We start from the raw sequence: 21,404 nt of genomic DNA, 5'->3' as shown, positions 1-21,404 counted from the left end.
AAGTCCAGGCTCCCCTCTCTGCCTGGACTTGCTTGGGCCTCTTATGTGTCCTGCTGGCCCGGGGTCACATCCTCTGTTCGTGTTCTTTTTTTTTTTTAAAGATTTTGTTTATTTATTTGACAGAGATCACAAGTAGGCAAAGAGGCAGGCAGAGAGAGAGGAGGAAGCAGGCTCCCTGCTGAGCAGAGAGTCCCTATGCAGGGCTCGATCCCAGGACCCTGGGATCATGACCCGAGCTGAAGGCAGAGGCTTTAACCCACTGAGCCACCCAGGTGCCCCCTCTGTTCGTGTTCTAATACCCCAGGCCCTAAAGTGTGAAAATGAATTACAAATCTCAAAGATTTTATTCAGATAAACAGACTTTTCCACTGCATTTAATTAAGATTTATTGAAATCCCATTTTATGTCAACTATTGTAGGGAGTTAACTATTGAGTTCATCCAAATACCATTAAGATAACTTGAACTTTTATTTTTAAAGATTTTATTTATTTATTTGACACAGAGAGAGAGAGGTCACATATAGGCAGAGAGGCAGGCAGAGAGAGAGAGGGGGAAGCAGGCTCTCTGTTAAGCAGAGAGCCTGATGCGGGGCTCGATTCCAGGACCCTGAGATCATGACCTGAACCGAAGGCAGAGGCTTAACCCACTGAGCCACCCAGGCATCCCTAAAACTGAACTTTTATAAGAATTTGGATATAGTATTCCTTTTAAGAAATAGACTAGTAAACTATTCTATTGACTGATTTATATTTTAAGTTATTTTAATATTAACCATAATTTAATAATTTATATAGTTGTAGAAACAGTTGTCAAACTAAAAGATTTTTTTAAAGAAAAAAAAAATTTTTTTTTTAAGATTTTATTTATTTATTTGACAGAGAGAGATCACAAACAGGCAGAGAGGCAGGCAGAGAGAGAGAGGAGGAAGCAGGCTCCCTGCTGAGCAGAGAGCCCGATGCGGGGCTCGATCCCAGGACCCTGGGATCATGACCTGAGCCGAAGGCAGCGGCCTAACCCACTGAGCCACCCAGGCGCCCCTAAAGAAAATTTTTTAAAGATTTTGTCAGAAAGAGAGCTCTGAAACAGGGAGCAGCAGGCAGGTGGAGAAGCAGGCTCCTCATTGAGCAGGGAGCCCAATGAGGGACTCCATCCCAGGACCCCAGGATCATGACCTGAGCCAAAGGCAGATGCCCAACAAACTGAGCCACCTAGGCGTCCAAGACAAAAGATTTTTTTTTTTTTTTTAAGATTTTATTTATTTATTTGACAGACAGCGATCACAAGTAGTCAGAGGCAGGCAGAGAGAGAGGAAGGGAAGCAGGCTCCCTGCCGAGTAGAGAGCCTGGCTGAGCAGAGATCCCGACATGGGGCTCGATCCCAGGACCCTGGGTTCACAACCCGAGCCAAAGGCAGAGGCTTTAACCCACTGAGCCACCCAGGCACTTCAAGACAACAGATTTTTAATGACTATGAAAATACTGAATCTTTTACTTATCTTTTTTTTTAAACTTTTCTTCTTCTTCTTCTTCTTCTTTTTTTTTTAAGATTTTATTTATTTATTTGACAGACAGAGAACACAAATAGGCAGAGATAGAGGGGGGAAGCAGGCTCCCTGCCGAGCAGAAAGCCCAACGCAGGGCTTGATCCCAGGACCCCGAGATCATGACCTGAGTCAAAGGCAGAGGCCTAACCCACTGAGCCACCCAAGCGCCCCAGTCCCACATTTTGTCACTGCCTCTTTCAATGCCTACTATGTTTCAGGCACAGTTGAGAGTGTTAGGGATATAATGGTAATAACCAAGGCAGAGCTGGCTTCTACCATTATGGAATTTGATCTTGAGGTAGAAACAGGTATTAATTGAATTATCCCATTATATATAATTATAAATCATGGTAAGTGCTCCAAAGCAGGAAAGCATGTGATCACATAGCATCCTTAATTTAACATAGCAACTAGATTCAGAGTGTAGAGTTGGGGAAGGCTTCCCTGGGAAGTAACTTATAGGAACAAAGTAGTTTAAAAGGTGGGAAGGAATGTTGAGGGCTGGATCTGAGGAGGGAAAGGGATTATGTGTGAGGCTTTAAGCTTTTTTGAGAAACAGGCACTGGGTGGATCTTCGTCTTTTTGCACCTTCAGCTCAAGGGTTCAGAAGGTACCTAGTACAGGTTGGTTTATGAACTAGAAAGGCTATAGGCAGGGTAGGGTGAGTACAGGCCTTCCTGGAGGGGCTGGCTCTTGTCAAAAGATGCAGTGTTCCAAAATGGCCTCTACCCAAATGCCAGAGCTTCAGGGAGTGGCTTGAGGAAGAAAAAACATCATCTGTAGAGAAATCCCTGCTCTCAGCAATAAGGCAGTTTTGTAGACAGTGAACTAATATAATCAAGGATGTTAGTACCTGGACATCTTAACATTAAATACTTAGAAAATAAAGTCAGAGAATTTAGTGCTACTGATGATAGGAATGTGAAGCAAATCAGAGTATACAGTGACAAAAACAGACCTTTTCAAGTCCTTTAGATTCTCATTTTTCTTTTCTTTTTTTATTTTTTAAGATTTTTTTTATTTGTCAGAGAGAGAGAGAGAGACAGAGCACACAGGCAGAGTGGCAGGCAGAGGTGGAGAGAGAAGTAGGCTCCCTACTGAGGAAGGAGCCTGATGTGGGACTCGATTCCAGGACCCTGGGATCATGACCTGAGCTGAAGGCAGCAGCTTAACCAACTGAGCCACCTAGGCATCCCTAGATTCTCATTTTTCTTAATAGGAGGCTAAAACACCAGGACCTTTGATTTCCAGCAAGGGAAAACCTTATAAAGACTGGGGAGTGGGCACCTGGGTGGCTCAATTGGTTAAGCATCTGCTTTCGTCTTGAGTCATGATCCCAGAATCCTGGGATTGAGTCCTTTGTTGGGCTTCAAGCCTGAGAGGGAGTCCGCTTCTCTCTCTCCCGGTGCTCCTCCTCCCTTCCCTGCTTGTGATCTCTCTCTCTTTCCCAAATAAATAAATAAAAATATTGAAAGAAAGGAAGGAGGAGAGAGAGAGAGAGAAAGAGGAAGGAAGGGAGAGAGGAAGGAAAGGAAGGAAGGGAGGGAGGGAGGGAGAAAGGAAGGAAGAATTAAAAAAAAAAAAAAAGACTGGGGAGTAACACTGAGGAAGGTCGGTTCTTCAAAGCCTTCTGTGTTCTTTTTTTTCCCTCTCTCTCTCTTTTTTTTTTATTAAAGCGGGGCTCAATCCCAGGACTCTGGGATCATGACCTGAGCCGAAGGCAGAGGCTTTAACCCACTGAGCCACCCAGGCGCACCTCTTCAAAGCCTTCTAGACCATAGAGCTGCACTAATGCAGTAGTTAGTAGTTGTATGTGGCTTTTTTTTTTTTTTTTCCTCAAGATTTTACTTATTTATTTGAGAGAAAGAGTACACATAAGCACGGGGAGCTGCAGGCACAGGCTGTGTGCTAAGCAGGGAGCTCAATGTGTGACCTGACCCCAGAACCCCAGGATCATGACCTGAGCCGAAGGAAGATGCTTAACCCACTGAGCCACCCAAGTGCCCCAATGTGTGGCTCTTTAAAGAATTAAATTGAATAAAGTTTGAATTCAGTACCTTAGTCATACCAGCTACGTTTTAAGTGCTCAACTAGCTACATGTGGCTAGTGGCTACTGTGTAGACAACACAGACATAGACCATTTCCCCTGCAGAAAGTTCTGTTGGACTATGCTCCTTGAAAGTATTTGAGCTTTGTCCTACGGGTATTACTTTGTAGAGAGGGTGATGAGTCAGTGCCAGCTAGTGGCCCTCCCTCCTCGCCCCTTGTGGGGATAGATGGGGAGAAGATGCTGAAATTCTTGTTGCTGTTCTCACAGATGAAGTGTTAGGAGCTCACTGGGTCATCTCTCTTCTTTCTGCAGTGTTGGAGAGCTGGCTGGACTACACTGGGGAATTGGAGCCCCCGGAGCCACTGGCAAGGCTTCCGCAGCTCAAGCATTGCATCAAGCAGCTGCTGATGGACCTGGGCAAGGTGCAGCAGATTGCACTCTGCTGCTCAACATGAAACTGGGCACCCAGAACTAGTGGGGGCACAATCCTGGGGCACCTGCAGGAGGAGCTTTGCATATTTAAATAAATAAACCTAGCATGCCGAATGCACGTGACACCGACTGACTTCAGGGATCTGGGCAGGGGGTGTGATGGACATTGGACAAAGGGGCCGTTTTGGCTGCTGGAGGGCAGGGCACTCTGATCTTGAAGCCCACCAAGAAGGTAACAAATAGACTCTTGGGATTCCTTTCTTCTGTGCACATCGTTGAATGGAGAGTGAGTCTTTTTGCACAAACTTCACTTGATATTGTGCCACCGATAAATGGAATGAGAGCCAAAAAAGTTTAGTCGGAAACAGTTGTAAATTCAACTTGCAGCTTATTTAATTGACTTTTTTTGTCAGGGTGGGGCACATGCCAGGCCTTCTTGTTTCTGCCTGGCATGGATTTAGGCAGCAGGCATCATTTTTCATTTTTCCAGCTTCGTGAGAATGTCGTGACTTCACATTCGGTGGAGGTTGGGAAGGAGCGGAGGCCTTGGCTACCCTGCCTTCTCCTTAGGACTCTTCACATTTCTCACCACCCGTCTTGCATGACTTCATGGTACCGGGGACAAGTTTTGTATGCTTTTACCCCAGAGTTGGCTGGGTTGTGTTTTTTGTAGCAGAGCCCATAACAGCCTGTGGAGGAACTAGAATCTCACTGTAATAAGAATCTAGGAGGAATTCCAAACCGAAGCAGGCAGGGTCTGGAACCCAAAGGACAGCATTTTCTATCCACTTCTTAATATTGACAGCTTCCCGGTTCTATTTAATGTCCAAAAAAATGTTTCCCCAAATTTTGAACTCTTTCACTGTAAAGATTTGTTACAAAGAATGTGGTTTGGAGAATTACCTTATTTTATATTGTTGTAAACAAATTTCAGATTCTACATGTGCCGCATTTCTCCTTCCAGAAGGTGTATGTTCAGTAGCTGGCATTTTCAGAATTGTTTTAAAATACTTTAACACTTTAGATTTCCTGTTTGTATTATTTTGTGAGGTCAAGGTGATTATGCTGCTTAAGGTCCAGGTACCATTTGTACCTTTTAAGATAACATTTGTTACTCTTGCAGGTTACGGTTCCATGTGTAATTGCTATATTGTTTTGTTTTACTTTGCTAGACAAAGTTAAAGAAAATGTTCCATGCTTTGAGGAGTGACCCGTTTCACCATTTAGTTTTCTTATCACTAAAGGCAAAAATCAAAGCACAGTTGTCCATTAACACTCACAAGTTAATTATGGGTTTATGAATCTATAATGTTATATGCTGCAAATATTTACTATGTAAACGTGAAGTAGCCAATATCTCTATAGCAATGACAGTATCTCCAGCGACCTTTGGAATGATTAGGCCTTGAAGGCACACAGGTCATTGTGGTCTTGAAAGCCTCTGTACCAAAATCTGTTTCAGGGAATGCTCTGTCCAGCGATTTCTTCACCATTTGATATAAAATGATTTTAGGACCAGCTGACCTGCTGTACCTTATCCATCAGAGGGAGGCCATGTGGCTTTGACATCTGTAGTAAAGCTGACATGATTCCCCTCCACAAGGCTCTTTCCCATTGCTAATGTTGGCATTTCTGGTGTGGGAAGAAATGTCCAAGGAGTATGCATGGCATCTACGTTTTGCGCAATTTATCAGATGGTCACTTTATTAAGATTGTGTTTGTCTGAAAAGGGATGAAACAGGATGATTTTCTGTAGCCACAGCTGTGAGGAATGATGACTGTTGTATTATTAGATTACTGATTTTTCTTTTCTCAGATACATTTGAGCATCACATCTGGGGAAGCTGCAACTTTAAGGGAGTCGATGTCATGTCTTTCTCAAAGGTGGAAGCAGAAACTGAATTACCCTAATCCTGCCAAGTGGCCATTATTGGGTTTGTTGTTTATAAAGGAATTAATCCCATTTTACTCATTGTGACTTTTGTCCTTAGGGAAGCAGGGATGACTCCCAAGTTCTGATAACCTCAGTATGCTTCTCTAATTTAAAGCCATGTTGAGGGGCTCCATCCCCAATTCCTGGGTCAGACCGAATTAACCGCAAGTTGGAGCACTGGAAACTGTTATTTGTAAAGATTACTGTTACCTTATAGAAATGTGTACACTACCTAAGTTTTCTTTTGAGGAAAATTATATACCTATAAAAATTTGCCTTGACAAAAACAGTTCTGGTTTGACTAATCATTTTGTTTCTTTAAATGATGAGTGTTATGCAAGGTGGACCCTTGATGAGCCAACATTGCACTGTGGATACATATCTATGTTTACGTGCTATTAGAACAGAAGGCGCTGTATATAGAAATGTTGCTTTGAAGCAATATTTGCAAAACATGCAAACTTCTGTATCTGTATTTGGGAAAAATAAAACAGGTTTTTGTTGCTATGTTTCAATCATGTTATTATAAAGTTCTGTACCTTATTTTTAATATATACTACATGATTTTCTATAAACATCTTTTAGAGGAGGACTTTTTACATTGTAAACAGATGTATCTTCTGTAGGAAAGGAGATGCAAGCTCAAGATCCTAAATTCCAAGAATGTATGCAAAATAATTTTGAATTCATCTAAGTTTCTTTAATATGAGAAGGCAAAATGTACCCCCCCACACTCCTCCTCTAACCCAGTCTGGCTACCGCTTTGTGGTGTGAGCTGCAGGCTTATTAGATTTCACTTGTTGAGAGCAGTGAAGTGAAGATAGGTCTGGCCTTCCTTATATTAAGAGATGGCACCCATTGCAGTTAGGACCCTTCTGAGACCAATCCACATTGCCCAGGGACCCCAATTAGTTCCTGGGTGGGCAGAAGACTTAGGGAGAAGTAAGCTTTATGATTTCATAACAGCCTCCCTATTACTTGCCAAATTCCTTCTCTTTCTAAACAATTACACTTATTTAAAAAACAGAATTAAAGTGAGTGGCTTCAGCAATGAAATCCATTAGTTCACTCCAGTTTTCCTTAAATTCTAGGGGCCCAAAATATGACAAGAAAAGTGAGTTTGGAGGCTTAAACCAGAGCTCACAAGGAGCACTCCCTAAGGACCTGCACTAAAACACTTCCTAAAATAGCCTGCTGGTGTGGGTCTTTTGGGAAGCCTGTGCTCAAAGGGCAGATTGGTGTAACAAGTTAGTGGCCCAGTTGGTATAGAGATAGCCAGTTAAGTAAGCACTTAATACAGAGTCCGCTATTTGCCTGCCACAACCACTACCCACTACCTTTTTAAGTAGGAAAGTAAATTCATATGCTAGTGAGAGGTAGCGAATACGGAATCCAAGCTGCTAAAACTCTCTTTATGGAGACTGCAACTAAACAAAGGAACACCCAGTGGGGCCTTGTGGAGCGAGCAGGATAAAAATATCCCAGATGTGGAGGCCCAGGCCTAGCCAACGCGTTAATGGTCCCCCCCCCCCCCACACACACAAAAACCAGAAAATGCCAAATGAACAGGGAACAAAGGCTTTATTCTCTTGGGCTCCCAACCTGGTTTCGCCATCAGCCAAAAAGGAGGTTGGAAGGAGATAAGCTCGGGAAAATAAACCTACTAAAGGACGAACGAAAGGGACACATCAGACGACTGGAGCTGCCCAAAACTAGTTTTTCATCGGCGCGGAATGGAGAGCCAGGCTCAGGCCGCCAGACCCGATCCCCTAGTCCAGAGAACGCCCACGCCTGGCCGCCCGCTTCTCCACCGCTCAGCCGGTGATGCGCACATCGGTGCGGCGGCGAAGCCGCCGGGCCCGCGCCGCCTCAGGCAGGATGGCGAGCAGCTGCTCCTGCACCAGCATCTCCACGATCTGCTCCTTCGTACGGATGTCGGGTCGAAGCCACTGGCGAGAGAGCTCCCGTAGCTGCCGGAACGCCTCCCGCGGGCCTGCGGCGTCCTGGTAACGGAACTGCCGGAAACGCTGGCGGAACGTCTCCGGGCCGGGTCGGGAGCCGCCAGGGTGTGGAGGGGAGCGCGGAGCAGCTTCGGCGAGCGGCGGGGAGCCCAGGCCTGTGGGCGGCAGCTCCAAGGCCACGGAGGCAGCCGCAGGAGGCGTAGGAATCGCTTCGGGGACCGCGGCGTTGGGGGTGGAGGGTTCAGGGGCAGGCGGTGGGGCCTCAGGGGTCGACGAGGAAACCGCAGAGTTACGCTCTGGGCCTGAGCTCAGGCCGGCTCCTTCTTCCTTCTCTGGCGACAGCGCGAGGTTCCCAGCAACCACAAAGCTCGGCTCAGACGCAGCCATGACTCCAGCCTCTGGACGTCACTCTTTGTCCCGCAGCCGTGGCCTCAGCACTGCGCTGCGCGGGGAGGGGCGGAAAGAGGGAGGGGTCTGACGCGTTAAGGGCCGAGCTCGCGCGGCCTCCCCGTAGGCGAGTGGGGGCTGGCCGACAGCTGGCCAAACTAAACCTCACTCGCAAAGCGCCTGAGGGGGCCGGAAGCGGAAGTCCGCCCTAGCTTCCGCGATGAGCTTGGTGCCAGAGCGCCCGGAAGCCAAGTCAGGGCTCCCGGAAGCGGCGCCCGCTCACGTTAGCGAGTCCTGTCAGGAGGCGGCTGCGACTGAGAGGCAGGAGTGGACCTCTTTCAGTGTGCGCTGGTCTACTGTTCGCGATGTCGCCTCCCAGCACCAGTTCGAGGACTCGGAGTCAGAGTCAAAATCGGCGTCCGAGGAGGAGGGGGAGGAAGAGGAGGATGAAGAGCTGGAGGAGGAGGAGCCCAGAGGAGTCTTTACTCACTGTGAGCTCTTCGGCCCGCAGGTGATCTGCACCTCCAGCTGGGTGTGCGCCTCCCCTGACTGGGATGAGGGCGAGCCAAGGTTTCTCTGGGACTGGCGCCCGGCCCGTGGTGGGAGAGGGGACGGCGGGACGGAGGTCGGCACTGGGGGAGGCCCTGACACGTGGAAGTCCTCTTTCCGTCAAAAGAGGGCAGTGGCATTCACCTTGTTGCGAGGATGACAAAATATAAAGTATGAAGATCCCCAACACACATAATAAGACTCGCTCCTCCCATGGCACAAGCTATATGCTCAAGAACTGTGTGCCATTATTGTATTTTGCGTGTCCTTTGAAACCAAGGGACAGGTGCCTCTCTGGGTTCTGCTTTTAACATTAAGATTAGTAAGTGCCTTGCCCCATAGGCATGGACCTTTGAAATGTGGCTAGTCGGAATTACGATGTGTTGTGATCTAAAATACACCCACGATTTAGTACAAAAAAGAGTAAAATAGCTCTATTTTTTAATGTCGATGTTAGATTGATAGTATTTTGCATATGTTGGGTCAAATAAAGTGTATTATTAAAATTAACCTGTGTCATTTTACTTTTTAAATGTGGCTACTAGACAAATTGAAATTATATGTGTGGTGTGCATTGTATTTCTGTTAAGCAGCCCTGTGCTGCCTGTGGAGTCAGGCAGCCTTGATGGAATCCCCATTTCAGGGTTTATTTGCCTTAGGTCAGACTTGAGAGAACTAAATCAGTAAAGCCCTTTGAAGGAGAGGGCTTTTTATATGTTTGGTGTTGTCTTCATTAGGTAAGTTGCTATCTCTGAGCTGCATTTTTTTTTATCTGTAAAATGTGAAGGTAATACAGCTTACCTCATAGAATTTATGAGAATTCAGTGTGATGATGCAGATAAAAGCATGTAGCTCTGATAACCCTTAAGTGATATATTCTGTTTGACAGTTGTATTTTGTATTGCCATTTTATGGATGGAGAAACGAAGACCCAGAGAGGGACAGAGGCCTCATATGAAAGGTTTTGTCTGAGCTCTCTGCAGAAGAAGTTGGTGTGTTTAACAACTAGCAATACACCAGCAGCCCTGATATAAAACTTGCCTCCCCCATAGGGTGTGCTCTCTTGGATGGGTGGAAGTGGATCCTCACAAAACATTTTTCACAGTTTGAAAACCTTGAAAGTCATTGCAATGGGTCTTGAATATTTTTTTAGCTATTGACACTTAAAATTGGGAAATTTCACATGCAAATCTGGATTTCCAGCTTTTCTTGAAAAAGTAGGTGTGCTGACCACAGTGGTCCCACTTACATTCCTATCAACAAGTAGGTGGAGGTGAAGATACTCTGTCCCAGATGGCCTCAATCCTCACCACTCTCTTTTGTCTGTTTGTAAACAGAATGCTGTTTACATTTACTATTTTTTCTTTTAAATTACTTTTGCTCTCAGGATGTGGTTTTCCTTAGAGCTGATATTTTTATTTCCAGAGGTGGAAAATGGGTCTAGAGTTTGCTATACCAACTAGTTTCAAACCTTTACTTACTCTCCCTTGCCTCTTGGCATTTTTGGTTCAGTGCCCTGAGTGAACCAATAGTCCTATTCCCTGGGTGGTAGCAGGCAGTCAGAAACCCAGGTTTAAGGGAGCACATCAAACCTTGCTGCAAGGATGAAGGGTCATGGAAGAATTCACTGGGGAGGAGAACTTCAAGATGATACTCAAGAAAAAGGGTAGATCTAGGGGCAGTCCAGGTAAAAGGCATTGCCTGTGCCAAGGCACAGACTGAATGGGAACGAAACTGCAGATTACTCCGAGGGGAGTGGCCAGGGTCTGGGAAAGGGATGAAAGCTGAGGTTGGAAGGTCATTTGGAGGTTAAATCATAGACTGTCTAGAATTTCATGTTGAAAATTTTATCGTTCTGTCAAGGAAGGGAATGAACTCTTGTCCATGGAATCACAGAATGTTAGCTCTCTAGTCCATTTCTTGCATCCCGATTAGAATCGTGGAGTATTAGAAATGGAGAGATCTTGGAGATCTATTAGATCTATTAGAATTGTGGAATGTTACAATGAAAGAGCACATTGACATTAAATCCAAAAGTTAGATGCAGTTATTCTAAACTCTATGGGTGAGCAAACCCCCAGAATCTAAAAAAAAAAAAAGGTTAAAATACATCTTCTGAAATTATCCTACATACTTATGCATATGATTTCAGGTGATTTCCAGGTGTCCTTGAACCCACCCACAGGACCCAGGTTAAGTTTAAAATATATTCATATGTATTCCATTCTCCCGAATTTTGCAGGTTAAGAAGTCAGCACAACAAGAGGAAATGGATTGGTCCAAACTAAAATACCTAGTAAGTGGTTCCATGAGGACAGAATTCTTTTCACTTGTAGTCCAGTGTTCTTATCATATTAGGCCTTCTCATTAGCACTAGGTTGGGAGCTTTCTTGGGAAGGGATTATAGATCATGTATCTCCTATCATTTAGCTTCCAACACAAGGCCTGATTTCCAGCTGGACTCTGAGTAAATATTGAATCAAGGAAAAGAGGAAAAGTAGTGGGTTTCATCTATGAAGGGGAGCACTAATATGATTCCCATACTCTTTTCAGAGACGGGTGTCTTTTAATGACATATTGTTGGGGGTTGCAGTATAGAAAGAAGCCTAGATATAAAGGCTTTTTATTTGGAAAAAATTATGGCTTCATAGGAAGTTGCAAAAATAGTACAGAGAGGTCTCATGAACACTTCACCCAGTCTTCCCCAGTGGTGACATCTTGCACAATCATAGTACCCTATCAACACCAGGAAATTGATGATGCAATCTAAAGAGTTTATTCAGAAGTGCTTAATTGTGTATATGTATAGGCCCATGCAATTTTATTAAATGTAGATTCATGCACCTGTGCCACAATCAGTATCCAGAAATGTTTGGTAACCGCTAAGTTCCTGTAACTGAACTAAAGTGAGTTTGAACCTTGGGAGATCACAGGTAGAAACTATACCACATAGAGTGCTCTCACAATGTAAACTATGTTTGTAGCAATAAGGAGATCACAGGTAATAACTTCCAAAGCTGTGACTCTTTGAGCAAGGGTGAATGGATTCCTTTTTTTAGGGTTAGGATGACTAGATAGGAGAGCCTTGTCATCAAGATGGCACAAAGTTATGTGTGCGCTTTAAGGGAAACATGCCTATACATGAATTGTGTATTATGTAAATGAGGTTTGCTCCTCTTTGAGTGGAGATTTTTGTATTATAGTGAGGTAAAGGTAACAGTTGATCACTCCAGGGCCCATCTGCACATGTGTTGGTCAGTGGTTAAGTTCAAACTGATCTGGGTGGTCTGGGCCAGCTGTAGCATTTTGTCCAGGCAGTCCTTACTGCTTGAGGGTTTTCAGTTTCCATCACAGGATGCTCTGCCTGTTGGGTCTTTTGCCAGAGTTAAAGAGATAAGCTGGAAAGAAGAGCTTAAAGAAAAATGTGGGGACGCCTGGGTGGCTCAGTTGGTTGGACGACTGCCTTCGGCTCAGGTCATGATCCTGGAGTCCCGGGATCGAGTCCCGCATCGGACTCCCAGCTCCACGGGGAGTCTGCTTCTCTCTCTGACCTTCTCCTCGTTCATGCTCTCTCTCACTGTCTCTCTCTCAAGTAAATAAATAAAATCTTTAAAAAAAAAAAAATGTGGAACAGAGTTTGGTGAGTTCAAGTAGGTAGGCAGCAAATGTCAGGTCTTGAGGTCTAGTTCTGACAGTCCCTCATGCTACCACTTTATAATTACACCCTTCCCTCTCCCTTACCCCCCATCTCTAGCCACAGGCAACACTAATCTGTTCATCTCTATAATTTTGTCATTTCAAAGATGTTATATAAATAGAGTCATAGAATGTGTAACCATTTGGGACTGGCTTTCTGCACTTAGAATAATTCCCTAGATATTCATCTAGCTTGTTTTATATGTTTCATAGTTTATTTATTTTTATTACTGAATAATAAGCCATGGTGTGGATGTACCATGGTTTGCTTAGCCAGTCGCTGGTTGAGACATTTAAGTTATTTCCAGTTCGGGGCTATTCCAAAGTGAAGCTGCTATGAATTCTTTTATCATATGGCCTTAAGTAAGTCAAACCCTTTACGAGCCTGGGGGTAGTAACTACCACACAGAATGACTCTGAGGAGTCAAAGAGAAAATATGTGTAAAGGAACTGGTAGCAGATCTGGTATTATTTAGATATTCTTTAATTTCATACATCAGTGTTTTATTGTTTTCAGCATACAGAATCTTCATGTATTACCTTTATACCTAAGTATTTCATGTTTTTAGTGCTACTAAAATGTTTTAAAATTTTCAGTTTCTAATTGTTCAGTATTATATAGAAATACAAATTGATTTTTGTCTAATGACTTGTATCCTATGGCTTCATTTAACCAAGAAACTCACCCCCACTGGGGCTTTTTTTTTTTTTTTTTTCAGTTTTACGATCTACCCCCCACCCCATTACACTTGCCATTATTTACTTGTAAGAGTCCCAAGTGTTGTTTTATCCAAAGTTTTGGTTACAGTGGACAGAGGAGAATGCCTGTAGTGGGTTACTGCATCCTGGTTGCCACTGGAATTCATTATTTTTTCTGATGCCCAAATTACCCTGTATTTGACCAGTAAGAATCCCTTCAGGCTGATTTCTATTTTTTTTTTTTTTAAGGTTTTACTTATTTTTTTGATAGAGATCACAAGTAGGCAGAGAGGCAGGCAGAGAGGGAGGGAAGCAGCTCTCTGCTCAGCAGGGAGCCTGATGCAGGGCTCAATACCAGGACTCTGAGATCATGACCTGAACCAAAGGCAGAGGATTAACCCACTGAGCCACCCAAGTGCCCCTTCTATGTCGTTTTGACACATCCCCATCATTTTTTTGAAAATTTCCATACTTTCCAGCACATCTTGTACCTTCCCTAACCCAGCTCTTTTTTTTTTTTTTTTTAAGATTTTATTTATTGACAGAGAGAAATCACAAGTAGATGGAGAGGCAGGCAGAGAGAGGGAGGGGGAAGCAGGCTCCCCGCTGAGCAGAGAGCCCGATACGGGACTCGATCCGAGGACCCTGAGATCATGACCTGAGCCGAAGGCAGCGGCTTAACCCACTGAGCCACCCAGGCGCCCCTAACCCAGCTCTTTTAATCAGACATTTCTCCAAGAAACCCTTGTTCTTTTATTGGAGAATGGTGTTTAGAAACTAAGATTTGGGGAGTGGGGGGGAGAAGAAGAAAGAGAGAAAGAGAAAGAAAGGAAGAAAAACCAAGATTTGGACACTGGGTTTGTTCATTGCTGTTGGGATAATCGCTGCTCCTAGGCTCCCTCATGAACAGAGTGAGGAAAAGTACCAGGAAAGTTAATAAACGAAACCTCAACTAAAGTTGGACTTGGGAAGGCTTGTAGGGAGAGCTTTCACACAACCACCTGTGGCCAGTTACCCCAAACAGGAGAGGTACCTTGCATCTCCAACAGGAAGGGGTTACAACTTCACTACTCTAGCAGAAGGAAGATATTCTTCTGGCCCAGCAACAAGCCCAGCCAATGGAAAGTGCTGTGGTTGGTTCATCCAATGAGAAGCCATCATCTTGAACTCTTACTTTCTTCTAATGACCTTCATGTTTCCTTTGCTAGGGACTTGCTTGTCTCACACTCCTCTCTATGAAAGCTATTTCGCATAATTCTTCAGAGATTCTCTGCTGGCTAGAGTAAGTGTTCCATGATTTAGGAATTGTTTGATAAAGCCAATTAGATGTTCAAATTTCCTCAGTTGAATTTTTGTCATTTTAACTATATATATTTATATGTCTATTTCTATATCAGTGTATATATATATTAAAATCCATGTGTTCACACCAACATCTTCAACTCAAGTTCAACACCATAGGTTTTATTCTAGTTTTCTCCCTTTCCATACATTTAATTCTCTTTCTCAACAGAGAGAAACTGGCTCTCATGATCTTCTTCTCCTGTTGTTTCCATCTCCCATCCTCCTTACCCTGCCCAGTGCTCCATCACTACCTACTTGCCAACCACAGCCTCCATCATCCCCAAGCAGATGCCTACCATGGCTGGTCGCACCTAATGGCTTCTAGACAATCATTTAAGCATGGAGGGGGAAGGAGAACATTGTGTTTTTTGTTTTTTAAACTTAAACATTTTGCTAAAATATACAAAAAATTTACTGTTTTAACCATCTTTAAGTATATAGTTCAATGGCATTAAGTATATTCACATTGTCCTGTAACCATCACTACCATCTGTTGCCAGCAAATTTTCATCTTCCCCAGCTGCTGAAGCTCTGTACTCAGATAATAACTCCCCATTCACTCCTCTTCCCAGCCCACAGTAACCACCAATCTATTTTCTGTCTCTATGAATATGACTCTTGTAGAAACCTCATATAAATGGAATTCTATAATATTTGTCCTTTTTTGTCTGACTTGTTTCCAAGTTCCAATGTTTCCAAGTTTCCTCAACATTATAGCATGTATCAGAATGTCCTTCCTTTTTAAGGCTAATATTCCATTATATATGTAGCACATTTTGCTTATTTATTTGTCAATGAACATTTGGGTTTTTCTGCCTTTTAACTATGGTAAATAATACTGCTGTGAACATTGGAATACACATATCTTTTTGAGCCTGTGCTATTAATTCCTCCAAATATATACCCAGAAGTAGAACTGGGTACTTTATAATCCTTTTGTCATTTTCTCCTTTCACTTACTTCTATTTAATTGCAACCCTGCTAGTTTCTAGAATTCAATGAACCTGTTTTTATTGTGTGCTCTACAAGTAGCTGCATTGCTTATTGCACTGCACTAATTTTGTTAATTTACTTAAGCATTGATGCATTTAGGGGCACCTGGCTGGCTCAGTCAGTAGAGCATGTGACACATATCTTGGGGTCATGAGTTCAAGCCCTACATTAAGGATAAAGTTTACTTAAATTAAAAAAAATTAAAAATTGATGCATTCATTTTAACAAGTGATATATATATATTACCTGTTCATATATATATTTATACATATATATATATATATGCCTAGTATAAAATTCAAAAGTCAAAAAAGAGTAATCTTTATACTCCTTTTCTCATCCTTTCTCTCCAGTTTTAATTATTACTGGTAGTTTCCTTTTTATCTTTAAATAGGCTTATACATCTTTTTCTTGGTTTATCAGGTTTAAAATGTGTTTTAAAATTTACAGCTATAGGGGAGCCTGGCTGGCTCAGTTGGTAGAGCATGCAACTCTAGATCTTGGGGTTGTAAGTTTGAGCTCTATGTTGGGTATAGAGATTACTTAAAAATAAATATTTTAAAGATTTATTTATTTGAGAGTGAGTGAGCGAGAGAGAGAGAGAGAGAGAGCACATCTGTAGGGAGGGGCAGAGGGAAGGGGAGAAGCAGACTCTCCCCCTGAGCAGGGCTTAATCCCAAAACCCTGGGATCATGACCCAAACCAAATGCAGATGCTTAACCTACTGAGCCATCCAGGGACCCCCTTAAAACTAAAATCTTAAAAAAAAAAAAATTTACATCTCTATAAGTTGAAGAACCCCATGTACTTAACCTACTCCCTTTTCCTCTGTATTTCCATACCTTTTACTTATTTTTTTTTAAAGATTTTATTTATTTATTTGACCAACAGAGATCACAAGTAGGCAGAGAGGCAGGCAGAGAGAGAGGAGGAAGCCAGCTCCCTGCTGAGCAGAGCACCTGATGTGAGGCTGGATCCTAGAACCCAAAGGCAGAGGCTTTAACCCACTGAGCCACCCAGGCGCCCTTCCATACCTTTTAATAATAGTATTTCTTCATTCCTTTTTACGTGTTCATTGACAACTCCCTCACTTGCTTTTTGCAGTCCTGGCCTCTGTATTCAGCAAGGCTACCTTTTTGATGTTTCTGAAATTAAATAAATAAATAAATAAATGTTCGGACATGTTTTTTTTGTTTGTTTAAAAAAAAAAAAACCACACCCACTTCCTTCCTGAGCTCTGCCAATGCCCGTCTCCTCCGGTTGCTTCATCATCTCTTTCAACTATTGCATCTTGCTTTGAACTCGTTTTGAAATGTATTAAGCCCTTTGAGTTCTTTGTGGTTCCTGATTATCATCTGTTTCATGTTAATTTTTTTTTTTTTTTCCTGTGAGTGCCTTTCATCTGCCATTTGTTTTTCTTGTTCCCTGCCCCCTCCTTCTTCACTTTTCTGTAATATATGGGTCTGGTGCTATTTATTTTTTTATTATAAGTCTCCTTTAAATGAAGTGAGTTCTTTCTGGACTAGCTGTTTGTTGGAGGTGTGCATGGGGAAGGGACTAGAGTAGAATTCCAGGCTGGCAGGAAGTCTCTTAGGGTCATCAGCAAAGCTTGACCTTCTGACAAAGGTTTTTGTGTGAGTGAACAAGATGGAGCTTGGCAGCTGCAGGGCTCTAAACATGACAGTCGGTCACTTCTTTTTTTTTTTTTTTTTTTAAAGATTTTATTTATTTATTTGACAGACAGATATCACAAGTAGGCAGAGAAGCAGGCAGAGAGAGAGGGGGAAGCAGGCTCCCTGCTGAGAAGAAAGCCCGAGGTGGGGCTCTGGGATCATGACCTGAGCCGAAGGCAGAGGCTTTAACCCACTGAGCCACCCAGGTGCCCCACAACTTCACTTCTTGCTGTACCCCCTGGGTATCTCATATTGCAGCCACATCTCGTGCTTTCTGATCAGGCCCTGCCCTTTCTTCACTTATCTTTATAGTTTTATTTTAGTGCGACTTTCTCTTATGGCTATAGTTTCCATCCCCTCAATATCGTGAACAGAGACCGTGAGCAGAGACGGCGTCTTCACCTTTCAAGCTTTGCATCTAGTTGAAGCTCTATAAATGTCTGTTGCATAACTCTTATAATTAGCAAAACAATAAGGATCTTATCTTGAAATTATTTGGGGCCCCAGGGTGCCTCAGTTGGTTAAGTGTCTGACTCTTTTTTTTTTTTTTTTTTTTTAAGATTTTATTTTTTAATTTGACAGAGAGAAATCACAAGTAGACGGAGAGGCAGCCAGAAAGAGAGAGAGATAGGGAAGCAGGCTCCCTGCTGAGCAGAGAGCCCGATGCGGGACTCGATCCCAGGACCCTGAGATCATGACCTGAGCCGAAGGCAGTGGCTTAACCCACTGAGCCACCCAGGCGCCCCAAGTGTCTGACTCTTGATTTCAGCTCAGGTCATGATCTCAGGGTCCTGGGATTGATCCCCACCTTGGACTTTGTGCTCAGCGGGGAGTCTGCTTAAGATTCTTTCTGTCTGCCTCTGCCCCTTCCCCTGCTCAAGTTTTCTCTCAAATAAATAAATAAATAAATCCTTTAAAAAAGAAAGGAAATTATTTGTGGAATTGACTCTAACTCAGTTTAAAAAGAGGAAAGTGAGGCCCAGTGTGCTTAAGTAATTTACCCAAGATCACATAAGAATAGGGCCAATGCCCTTTCTGACATTCTATTCTACAACAGTTCAATCGTAAGATTAGAAACTAGGACAGAGGGGCATCTGGGTGGCTCAGTTGTTAAGTGTCTGCCTTTGGCTCAGGTCATGGCCCCAGGGTCCTGGGATGGAGCCCTGCATTGGGCTCCCTGCTCAGCAGAAAGCCTGCTTCTTCCTCTCCCGCTCCCCCTGTGTGTGTTCTGTCAAATAAAATCTTAAAAGAAAAAAAAGAAAAGAAAAGAAACTGGGATAGCAATGACACTTCCTTAATTTAAAAAAAAAATTTTTTATTTAATTATTTGTGGGAGAACGAGCATGAATGGGGGGAGACGCAGAGGGAGAGGGAAAATTAGACTCTCCATTGATCAGGGAACCCAACACAGGACTCAATCCCAGGACCCTAGGATCATGAGTTGGGCTGAATGCAGACACTTAGCCAAATCACGCAGGTGCCCAACATTTCCTTAATTTCTAGAGCTGACTTTAATGTTTGTACTGTGTCCCCACCTGCCTCCTACTAGACAATTTAGATGTCTTCAGGTAAATTGAGGTCCAATTCAGTAATTTTGAGGGGATGTAATTTCAGACTGATTGATTCATCTTAGGCCAGTTCAGAGTTCTCCAAACTTCCTGCCTCTTTCTCCCTAACACTGATCCAGTTCCTCCAGAAATTATACAATCACTGCTGGCAAGAGGGGAGATGAGAAGTGTCTAATTTCAGTGTCTCATCAGGGTCTTGGCCCTACTTACTGGCATCATCCAATACCCCTTGTTGGTCTGGGTCCTCTTCATGTCACTTGCATCTCAGGCAGCTCAGAGGACTGATTGGATACCTCCCTGTCTATAGCCACCTCCTGCTATCTTTCTTGCCTTCCCCATCCCCAGTAGTTTGTTTCAGAAAGCCCCTAAACTTTTGTATTTCCTTCCTTAAACCTGGTCTGTGGTAGAGGAGGCAAAAAATCCACACTGCTTCTCTCTTTTTCTATGAAACTTTTTCTTATTCTGTTTCTCCCTGAGTTCTTTCCATTTTTTCTCTAAGCAAGGGAGGAAGAAAACCCAATTCTGTCTCTACTCATCTCTGTAAGTGGTCATTGTCTCACTCTAGGAGTGGTGGCTTTTGAATTTAGTAATTCAGAGCTTGAGTCTTCCTGGTTGTCAGGCTGTCTTCACTGTGTTCAGTGTCCTTCCGTTTGGCTGTCAGTTGGGAGAAGGTTGGCAGATAGGCCTAGCTGGATAGGAATGGCCAATCAGGCAATACTTGGGGTCATAGTTTTTTTTTTTAAGATTCTCATATAGGGGGCACCTGCGTGACCTCTGCCTTCAGCTCAGGTCATGATCCCAGGGTCCTGGGATCAAGCCCCGCATCAGGCTCTCTGCTCAGCAGGAAGCCTGCTTCTCCCTCTCTCTGTCTCTGCCTGCCTTTCTGCCTACTTGTAATCTCTGTCAAATAAATAAATAAAATCTTAAAAAAAAAAAAAAGATTCTCATATAAAAGCAAATTCCGATCATTAGCTGCCATCTTTAATCTAGTAGACAGCAGTACTTTATTTTTTTTATTTTTTATGTTTTTAAAGATTTTATTTATTTATTTGACAGAGATCACAAGTAGGTAGAAAGGCAGGCAGAGAGAGAGGAAGGGAAGCAGACTCCCTGTTGAGCAGAAAACCGGATGTGGGGCTTAATCTCAGGACCCTGGAATCATGACCTGAGCCGAAGCAGAGGCTGTAACCCACTGAGCCACCCAGGCACCCCAGACAGTAGTACTTTAAATCCTATATTCTCTACATTTGGAAGGACCTCAGGGTTACTGAGTTCTAGTCACTGAGTTCCTTTTAACATTTGGCACCCCATTTAGCTGAGGACTTCTGATTTTCCAAGTGTTCCTGATTTGCTGATTTGCCAACATTTATAGGACAGCGTCATGTACCCACACTGGAGGGTCTCCAAGTTCTAAGCGTTGGAGAGCCTCCTAGGCTGAGGTGTTGGGTGCGCCTGCTCTGAACCCAGAAGCTCCTCCTTTAAGATGGCCTCACAACTGGCAATCAGTTAGCTACTTGGAGCCTCATTCTTCTTTTTTTTTTTTTTTTAAAGATTTTATTTATTTGACAGAGAAATCACAAGTAGACAGAGAGGCAGGCAGAGAGAGAGAGAGGAAAGCAGGCTCCCTGCTGAGCAGAGAGCCTGATGCGGGACTCGATCCCAGGACCCTGAGATCATGACCTGAGCCGAAGGCAGTGGCTTAACCCACTGAGCCACCCAGGCGCCCTGGAGCCTCATTCTTATGTATGGAGTGGGTGTGAGAACACTTACCTTGTGGTAGTTGTGAGGATTAACTAAGATCATGTCTTTGGGTGCTCAATGAATGTTAGACTCCCAGATTGTAATTCCTTCTCACTGCCTTCTCTTCCAGAATCCTCCATTGTGATATAAGGAGATTCTGAGAATGACAGTTTCTCAGAACAAAGCTTCCAGAAGTTATTGGTGAGGAGTGGAGAGAAACTCCTACCTTGCCACCAAGGGAAGCTATTTGTTTCTAATATAAGTAGATTGTTTGGGAAGGATCTGTGGTCCTACCCTTGAAAGGCAAAGGGGCTAGTTGTGCCATTTGCCAGTCAGGAACCATGAGGAGATATATGGTGTCTTATACGTGGCAGATCTTGAAGAAGGAACTGGTGAGGAGTGTCAAGGGTTCTGGGAAGGAAGAGTGGTATTTTGAGGAATGGAGGGGCAGGTGTAAGAGAAGGCCTACTCTGTATCTTCTGGATTCATGGCATGGCACAAAGAATAGAGTCCAAGTTAGGCTTCAGAAAGCCTGAATTCTGACCTGTTCTTTGTAGATGGCTGTCCCCTTGACACTGGCATGTCATAGGCTATACTCTGAGCCCCTAAGAACTCCTCTGTACCCATCCTTCCTGCTGTTATGAGATCCAGAGGGAATAAGGCCTGGCAGCAGGATAGAGTGAGAGGTTGAGCCTGTGGATCCTGGAGCCAGCCAGCCTGGGTTCAAATCCCCATCACCTGTTAGTCATATGACTAATATTAGTATGAGTCAAGTTACTTCATTTGCTGTGCCTATTTTCCCTTCTGTAAAGGGTGACAGATGACAGTATTAG

At 43.5% G+C, this 21,404-nt stretch overlaps 3 protein-coding genes and 1 long non-coding RNA gene across 9 annotated transcripts in view; 2 read left to right on the top strand and 2 right to left on the bottom strand.

Annotated features, from left to right (window-relative positions):
- The window catches only part of PHF20 (PHD finger protein 20), a 148,302-nt gene extending 141,826 nt beyond the window's left edge, over positions 1 to 6,476 (top strand). For all 4 annotated transcript variants that reach the window (XM_059133340.1, XM_059133339.1, XM_059133341.1 and 1 more), the window contains one exon: positions 3,909 to 6,476. In XM_059133340.1, coding sequence (XP_058989323.1) covers positions 3,909 to 4,051 — 143 coding nt within the window. In that variant the 3' untranslated portion in view covers positions 4,052 to 6,476. The remainder of the gene's footprint in view (positions 1 to 3,908) is intronic.
- A 1,047-nt stretch (positions 6,477 to 7,523) lies between these two features.
- On the bottom strand, positions 7,524 to 8,358 carry SCAND1 (SCAN domain containing 1). The gene has a single exon (XM_059133347.1). The coding sequence runs from the start codon at positions 8,307 to 8,309 to the stop codon at positions 7,776 to 7,778; it is 534 nt and encodes a 177-aa protein (XP_058989330.1). The 5' UTR covers positions 8,310 to 8,358; the 3' UTR covers positions 7,524 to 7,775.
- Positions 8,359 to 8,510: 152 nt separating this feature from the next.
- Positions 8,511 to 21,404, top strand: part of CNBD2 (cyclic nucleotide binding domain containing 2) — a 55,878-nt gene continuing 42,984 nt past the window's right edge. For 2 of the 3 annotated variants that reach the window (XM_059133344.1, XM_059133346.1), the window contains exons 1-2: positions 8,511 to 8,820; positions 11,101 to 11,154. In XM_059133344.1, the coding sequence (XP_058989327.1) occupies positions 8,530 to 8,820; positions 11,101 to 11,154 (345 nt within the window). In that variant the 5' untranslated portion in view covers positions 8,511 to 8,529. Of the gene's footprint in view, positions 8,821 to 11,100; positions 11,155 to 20,612; positions 20,964 to 21,404 lie in introns of those variants that run through there. The other variant, XM_059133345.1, reaches the window with a different exon arrangement.
- On the bottom strand, positions 11,313 to 20,694 carry LOC131807745 (uncharacterized). Its single transcript, XR_009344592.1, has 3 exons — positions 20,602 to 20,694; positions 16,625 to 16,735; positions 11,313 to 12,269 (listed from the first exon to the last, which is right to left on the bottom strand). It is a non-coding gene; the product is annotated as an uncharacterized LOC131807745 (long non-coding RNA).

Source organism: Mustela lutreola, chromosome 9 (genome assembly GCF_030435805.1).
Source record: "Mustela lutreola isolate mMusLut2 chromosome 9, mMusLut2.pri, whole genome shotgun sequence".
NCBI lineage: Eukaryota > Metazoa > Chordata > Mammalia > Carnivora > Mustelidae > Mustela > Mustela lutreola.
Note: the sequence above shows the minus strand (reverse complement) of the source record. Positions and strands in the feature narration are given on the sequence as shown.